Source organism: Triticum dicoccoides, chromosome 2A (assembly GCF_002162155.2).
Source record: "Triticum dicoccoides isolate Atlit2015 ecotype Zavitan chromosome 2A, WEW_v2.0, whole genome shotgun sequence".
Lineage (NCBI taxonomy): Eukaryota > Viridiplantae > Streptophyta > Magnoliopsida > Poales > Poaceae > Triticum > Triticum dicoccoides.
This window is the reverse complement of record NC_041382.1, coordinates 646,914,201-646,922,694: the sequence shown is the minus strand read 5'-3', so window position 1 is coordinate 646,922,694 and position 8,494 is coordinate 646,914,201. Positions and strand designations below refer to the sequence as shown.

Genomic DNA, 8,494 nt, shown 5'->3' with positions numbered 1-8,494 from the left:
AGTATGAATGTAGAGTGCATGAGGTGTCGACAAGTGGGTTGTTCTTGAATCCCCTCCCCTCGCCCTCTCCGGTTGTCATTGCTCACGTTCACGTTCTTTGTCAAGTTGGTATTTTTTTTCCTTTACTTGCTTTAGTTCAGACACTACTAGTATAGATTGCGCAACCGAACTTGAAAAATCGATGAATAGTCTAGCACATCAAAATTCATGCATTTAGACTGATGTGAAAACTAACTAGCATACAGGCATGTGATGTCGTCCAACATCCTGAAAGATAACTAGCTTGCCATCGGCAGCACCTCACCAGCATGACACCGAGTAAGGCATTGTCTACCCCATGTGTGTGTCGTGGTGTGGGGCGCTCAACCGCGAGACAAGGTCCAAGCTCCTGCCTCCAAGGCTATCATCTGGTAGGTCGCATCTCCTGCTTTCTGGTGGCGAGGAGAACCTGTTGGATTGATGACGATTTTCATTGTTATGTCGGCTTAGTGGGCGTCAGCAGATTGACCCTTTGTTGGTTTTAACTGATATGTCGTCTTCTTTTATCGTTTTTTGCTTATAGGGGCACCAAAGAACTTTATGTTTCATTTCAAATAATGTGTGTCATGTGTAAGCACTCAAAACGTACTTAATTTTCTAAACATAATGTCATTAACACTAAAATCCTCCTTAGGGGCAAGATGTCCTTTCAGTATGTTAACGACGCGATTCAGGAGAGAATCTTGCATTACTAGATGGCTAATTTGTTAAATATTGTATCAAAAAATGACTATACACATGCTCGGTGCTCTATTGGTACTTATTTGCTATTATTTGTCAGAACAATCTTTGCTATGAAATTTGATAAATATAATGGGGAATTGATGAAAGTGAATGCAAGAAAATTAGATGGTGTACACTTGTTTGTCCTTGTATGTGTACATACATGGCCATCCACCATCATCAATCCAGCATGCCATATAACAAAAGGGTCACAAAGGGGTAGCACTCGGGCGACACCATGGCCCTCTCTGGTCTTAGTTTGTGTCACTCATTGAATGGATCATTGTGTGAAAAGGCATAGCACATCCACAACCTGAGAAACCCCACTTTCACTAAGAACATACTTGAAGAACCAACGACAACAATGACAAAGTAAGGACAAAGATCAAATTGTTTACACCTAGAATTTTTTCACCCCTCGTTGCCAACAAAAGAAAAGAGATCAAAATAATGGTCGAGAGTCCGGGATAATCTTTGCTTAGGACAACTCAAACCAATTTTTAAAATCACAACTTTAAAAAAGACTATCATTATTGGAAATTAACGCACTTTAATCCTTGAAACGCCTTTAAGTCCCCAAAAATATTGGGAGAACCCAAAGCAACATACCCCATCCCAAAATATTGCGCGGAAAGCATGAACGTCAATAACCGTCCCAATCCTATCAAAACGGGCACATAGCAAATTTTAGAGAAAATTAATCGCTACCAACCCTCCGTCCATTTTTAGGGAATGGAGTATGTAGCCTCCCCATGACCTCAACACTGTTTCCCCTACTTACCCAACCCTGACAACCCCGGAAAAGGATGTGCCCGTTGAGGTGGCCATGGTCAAGCGACACCAACTAGGCATCATGCGCATGTCCATCGCTCCCACCAGAGATGTGCCCACCAAGGGTCAACATGATATTCAACCGGTCCCTGGGGCGAACAAGAGGAGGAACAACACAATCATGCTAAAAAAATGGGACGACGAGACGACCGTTGAAGAGGAAGAAGCATAGAGGAAAAGGAAAGCACATGTCGCCCTAAATGATGCTCTCGCTTGCGTTGACCCGTACATTGACCCCCCCCCCCCTATGAGCAGGGCTTTGCACATGATGTGGCAGTTGATATGTTTAGGTAAAAAGTTAGTGAGTCGGCGCTAGTGGATCTAGTTGGCATTCATGACCTCAACTTCGAGATGGAGGCACTGGTGATAGAACAAGTGAGGAAGATGACTTTGAGATCCTGAGCCAAACCACAAACAAGAAGATGGGAAGAATGAGCAATTACAATGTGGAGGAGGACATAACAGTGTGTTATGCCATGATGAATTTGTTTCTTGATGCGGCTACATGCACAAACAAGAGCAAATAAACATTTTGAAGATGAATTGATGGGTACTATCGGCGTGCATTAAGTCCAACCTCACAAAATCCTCACCCTCAAACCATTGGGCAATGATTCAAGACATATGCAGCCAGTGAGAGGGTTGTGTTGAGCAAGTGGAAAAAATACCGACAAGTGGTGTGCCACTCAATAACATGAAGCCTACATCTTAGCACTTTTTAAGGAAAAAAGACAAGTGAAATGGCCAGAAGGCCTTGACTTTGTAGCGTTGTTGGGAAATTCTCCGAGATAATGAGAAGTGGGCAGGGGGGATTGGGAGGCAACGGTGATGAGCACTTCTTCTACTAAGAGGATGAAAGTAAGGAGAGGGGGAGAAGCCCCACTCCTACCTCTAGGCCGGATAGGTAATGAGAAGAGGAATGGTCATGTCATGGGTGATGCGTACAAGAGGAGATAAATAAAATGTTGCAGAGGAAGACACAGTTAATGGTCAATGATAAGGAAGATAAGATGGCAAGGTGTATGGATGGACTTACGCTGCTAGAGGAGGAACGGCCGAAGGTGATGGGAGCTACCGGGGAGAGGAAGGCGACAATCGAGGTGAAGAAGCTTGCGATAGAGGAGAAGAAGCTTTCCCTTTAGGAGGAAAGGTTGAGGATTGTCGCCGAGGCAGAGACGAACAGGATGAAGGAGCGAGAATAAGCGCCCCTGCTCATGCATGTTTAACGATTGGATGACATGGCAAAATAATTTGAGTAACCGCATCGTGAGATTTTCGGGGAACTCGAAACCACAATGCTAGTGGTTGGTCTACACTCAATGTTCCTCCCGTTTCTTTTCGATGAACATCACCCTTTTATGTTCTTGCCGGTGGTTAAACTATGTTGTTGCTTCCAGCGTAATCTATGAATATGTGTGATTTGAATTTTATCTCGTACATTGACATTTGAAATATTGAAACGCGTACCTCCAAACATCAATGTTTTATTAAATACTTCCTCTGTTTCGTTATTTAAGGTGTATTATTTTTGATACGATGACCAAGGCACATAATTATACACATGTTAGGATGAAATTACCTTTAGCAAATATATTGGTTTGTGGTAAGTAAATCAACTTGTTCAGAAAAGTAAGAGATACATGCAATCGAGAGAGTGAGACTTCCGTTCTTTTGCTATAAAAAGAGATGCACACAATCGGAAAAAAATATTTTTCTTTTTCTGGAGGGCTAAAACTGGAATTACGAGGAACTAAAAGAAATGACAAATACACCTTATATAAAGAAACGAAAGGAGTATGTCGTTGGAATGAAGTCGAAATAAGATTACATCTACAATAATGAGACAAATTGGAAAAGAACAATATTGGGAGCTAAGTTTTAGGGATTGATTACTTGATTACTCCTTTGGTTCCTAAATATATTCGTTTTCGTAGTTCAAAGAAACCAACCTTCCAATATACTGAGTTTTGGGGGAGTTAACAGTTCTGGGACCCCGCTTTAGAAGTTAATTGGGGTTTGAGTTAACTTTTGAGATTGATTAGAGTTGTCCTTAATGTGAAGAACAACATAGATACTATGTCTAACTTGCTTACTAGACGAGTGGTGAAACTAAAGGGTTATTTGGTTCTAGGACTAGCATTTCACATTTTGCCACATTTTTGACTAGTTCATCAAAACGAGAGCCATAAGTTGGCATTCGAAACGGAACAAGGCATGTTTCTCATTTCTGTATTTACACATCCATTGACCAGCCGGCCACCATCCGGTCAGTTACCATGTCAAAATCCACGTAACAACCGCACCAACTGCTCTTCGAGCACGCCACAACCGACGACACGACTAATCTGCGGGCGAAATCTCCTAAACGAAGAGCGGAGCCCGCACGGGCAAGCCCTTGGGCCTCGCCGCGCTCGCCGTCAGCGGCCGGAGCGCCGGCGCCCTACCGAGCGCGGACAGCCGCCCTTTGGACACCTTCTTGAAGGCCGCGGCATTGCGGCGCGCGAAGCGCCGGCGGTGCGCGTCCTGCAGCCCGACCTCGCAGCTCCGGGACGCCTTGATCCGCTTGCCCGGCGGCTTGGCCAGGTCCTCCAGGCCGCCCACGGCCGCGAGCGACGCGAACGACTGCGACTTGCCGTCGAAGAACTTGGACAGACCCCTCCTGCGCCAAGAGAAAAAGAACGCCATGTCAGACCACAGCTTCAATCAAGATCGAGCTCGAGCCTACAAAGAACCGCGGTGTCCGGGCAGAGCACGTACTTGAGCGGGAGCTGCGCCATGAGGGAGGACATCTGGAAGTTGTCGGTGGATCCGGAGGAGCCGGAGCTGGAGGTGGCGTCGTCGTCGAGCTCCTCGTCCGACGACAGCATGGAGCCGGCCGCCGACATCCCGGACTCGGACGGGCAGCCGATGTCCTCCTCCTGCTCCTCCTCGCAGCTCTTTCCATTGCTCCGCGGGAACAGCATGTAGGCTTCCATCTCCCGAGCAGATCAGACGATCACAGCAACGCACGAAACCAAACCAAACGATCGACGCAGCGTGAATGGCTGGAGTTCACGGGTGCTAGCAGGACGATGGCTTGGAGGACGGAGCGGGGGATCGGAAGCTATAAAGGTACCGGGGGAGGAGGAGGATAAGAATGAATGACGAGCCGTGGCAGAGGAGGATGCGCGCGGGACGGGATAAAGAAGTCAGTTCGTAGCAGAATAGAATAGCAGGAATTAAAAAACGATGATGATAAATACGGGCGTGATGGTTATCATCTCGGCGGCAGTCAGGCTCCGTGGAGTGGGTCGAGGGGATAAGGCATCCACGTGTTTTTCTTGCACGGCTTTGCAGGATGCGACGGGTCTGCGCGCGCACTGTGGTGGGGGTGGTGTGTCCCCCTTTCCCGCAGGCGTGCCGACCGTCCCCATCCGGTGGAGCCGGGAGGAACCTGGGGATGTATGCTATGCTTGCATAGTGCCATTGCAGTACGCTTTGGCTACGTATTCGGACCGTTGGATCCTTATCTTTGTTTGTCGACGGCTCTGATGGGGGATCGGGTCGAGTAAAATAGAGTGCTTTATCAGTTGACCATGCTCGGATTGGCTGAGTATGGGACCGCAGCCTGCTTCATTTTCTTATCGACAGACTCTCGTGGCATATGGTATTGATGGAGAAAGCTGATACAATTAATTTGCTTATCTCAGCCAACTCTAGGTAGAGTCTACCACAAGGGCATCTTCAACGCTAAACGCTTGTTGAGGCGCTTAAGCAATTAAAAGAAATTGTTTTTTCGTGTAGCGCTCGTTTAAGAGTCCCTGCCTCCAACGCTCCTAGTAATCTATAGACGCCTCACAATTCAAAAGACGTACGCAAGCGCTAGCTCTCCCCAACGCAGCAAAAAAAGTAGCGGGCGTAGTTTGTGTTGATTCTGTTGAGATCTCCATGCTAATTCTGGCTATCAGGTTAGCGCCCGCTACCACCTACTCCCTCCGTTCCCAAATAATTGTTTTTCTAGCCATCTCAAATGGACTACAACAAACTGATGTATGTAAACATGTTTTAAAGTGTAGATTTATTCATTTTACTCCGTATGTAGTCACTTGTTGAAATCTCTAGAAAGACAATTATTTAGGAACGGAGGGAGTAGTTCGTTGCAAGCGGAAAAAAAGAGGGCAAGCGCCCGACGACAGGAATTGCGCCGACGCAAGCCAAAATCCTGGACTCCGCCAGGAATCGGACGAAACGGCCAGGAAAATCACCCTAGCGCCCGTTTTAAGCGTCTGCATTGTAGATGCCCTAAAACTCTACTCAAGTGATGATTCGAGGGGAAAAAAACTCTATTTAAGCACACGTTGCACAAACTCTTCAATTATCAAGTGAAACCACCTCACTTATTTCTGAACGGAGGTTTATTTTAAGTCATCCGGGATCCTAGCCTTGGTCAAACCACTCTTTTTCAAGAGGCAATGGCTCGAACCCGCCAAATATAGCGGTGGAGCGTCAATTAGATTGAAGAACAAGTCATGGACGGGTCAGCCACTTACTCATCGGGCCATCTGTGATTCTTAGACCAAATTCGTGCTAACTTTAGAGAGGGACGCATGGGTCATGGCCCAGTTTGGTCCCCATGACGCTCTGCCCCTGCTTGGATTGGAGAGCCAAACAACCTAGTCTCTCCTTTCAAATGGGGCGGGTGTTGATGTATTGCCTTTAGGAGGGGGAAACAGAATACACTCTTAAGTGTGAGTTATTTTTATTTTTGCAACAAAATGGGCACTAGACATGTCGTGGGATTTGGCGACAATACACATTGTTATGGATTTGGGAGCACAACAAGATGATCTAGGACGGGGTTCATATGAGGGGGGTTACCCAGGTTCAGGCCCACTGTTGAAGAGGTATTACCCTACTCCTGTTCGATATTTGTATGGCCTCGTACAAGGAATTCTCAATACAAAGATCGTACAAGTGTGTCTCTGTGTGCTTGTGTCTGCATACCGCGTGAGGGCGCCCTGACCTTGCCTTATAAAGGGCTAACAAGGCTAGGGTTTTACAATGGTCGACTCGTTTGGGCGTGGTAATGGATCATTGATCTCGTGTCGTTACTCTTGATTAAGTATCTTGTGGTAATGCTCGGTTCATGGCGTCACAACATATGTCTTGATAGCGCACCAATGACCCAGTCGAGTGCACTTCGTGGAAAAGGCTCGGTCCAGTGGGCTTCTCGATAGGTCTTGGGCCATCCCATGCCTAATGGATTGAGTCCTTGTATTTAACCTACCCCGAGGGGATCCTACTATCAGGACCTACCAAGGGGACACTAAACGACCTTCATCCACGCGGCTGCCAATGGGTGGCATTAGAGATGCATAATTCACCTTCTACGGAACGATGACAATATCATTTATGATCCTAAGGAGCATGTAACACACATATACAGTTTCTACATCATGCTCCTTGGATTGATGGCCCAAGAATGGGTTTCAGTTGCCTCTTCAACCTGGGAGGGTTGCGGCTTAGTCTCGGATGCAAAATACATTTTCTTAACAACCAATTGCTCCATCAGAGGTGGGGGGGCTTTGAAAGCAACCAAATCTAACACCACGCCTGATTTAGATAGATGTTGAACTTATTCTATAAGAAATTCTTGTCTATTCCATACGAGCAAGTTTTCCATATTTTTAATGCTTTCTATAGAGGTCTGGTGTCCATGAAGTGTCTAACTTTGGGGTTCTAACTCTCATCGCCAAAAGGGCGGGTGAATATGACATCAATGAAATTAGTATGATTTTCTTTAAGGAATGTCTATTCAATTTGATTGTCAAAGTGTTTTTGATGTGCCTCTCTCCAGCGAGCCACATGATCATTTCTTCCTCTAGACTAGGAAGGTGCGTGCTGGGCCCCCAAGTGCAAGAGTTTGTAGCAAACAACAATTTTCCCTCAAAGTGGATGACCTTAATGTTTATTGAACCATTAGGAGTTTGCAACCCAGCCAACGACAAGTACATGCACACACAAATACAAATTTGCCTTGGCCCCAAACGAAACTAGCTAGGTTCTCAGTCTCACTAGCCTCGCTAATTACAGGATTAAATGGAAGTGTCTATGGAAGATTGATTACAACGGAAAAGAACAAGAACAAGAATCTTAAAAGGAGTGTTCGATCAAGGTTGAAAGAAATAGAAACAAGAATGGACCGGGATCCATAGGTTCACTGCTGGCTTCTCGCCAAAAGATTGCATGGTCTGGTGAACAAATTATAGTTGCGTAATTAAAATACATTTTTATAACTATGATTATACATGGCATAACTAACAAATGAGCATCACATCCAAACATCTATAGACCGTTATCCAACTGCAACTAAAGCTAATACTCCAAGCATGCATATTAAAGTATTAAGTAATAACTAGAGTATTGCATTAAGTATGATGACATGAAGTAGATGATATATTGTCTTCACTTTGTGTTCAAACAAAAACTGTGCAGTCATCGTTTTATCCCTAGTGGCAACAACACAATACACGCCTTTTCTATCACTGCATTAGATTATTTGCAAGAGTGCAACACAATGCAAGTCTCATCAAACTTGGCGAAAGGAAGACAAATAGATCGAAGAGCATATGTGAATAAGAATTATGCAACAAATAAACCAAATAGATCTCAAAAGGATTCATGGATAAATTTGACCATAAAGTGACAATTCATCACGCTACAACAAACACACTAACATATTACATCACATGGATCACAATCGTGTATGGCAGCTCATGTGATCTTTGTATTCAGAAGTAAGGGAGAGAAGACCATCTAGGTACTGTTATGGACCCGTAATCCAAAGGAAACAACTCGCGAATGGTCATGGTGACCTTCAAGTTGATGGAGATGGCCACCTTGATGATTTTCCCTCCTACAT

The 8,494-nt window shown here is 45.2% G+C and overlaps 1 protein-coding gene across 1 annotated transcript; it reads right to left on the bottom strand.

Moving 5' to 3' along the window:
- Window positions 1–3,783: 3,783 nt before the first annotated feature.
- LOC119355972 lies at window positions 3,784–4,796 on the bottom strand. Its single transcript, XM_037622869.1, has 2 exons — window positions 4,351–4,796; window positions 3,784–4,252 (listed from the first exon to the last, which is right to left on the bottom strand). Exons 1-2 carry the CDS (start codon window positions 4,566–4,568, stop codon window positions 3,955–3,957), a joined length of 516 nt encoding a protein of 171 aa, XP_037478766.1. The 5' UTR covers window positions 4,569–4,796; the 3' UTR covers window positions 3,784–3,954.
- Window positions 4,797–8,494: the final 3,698 nt, after the last annotated feature.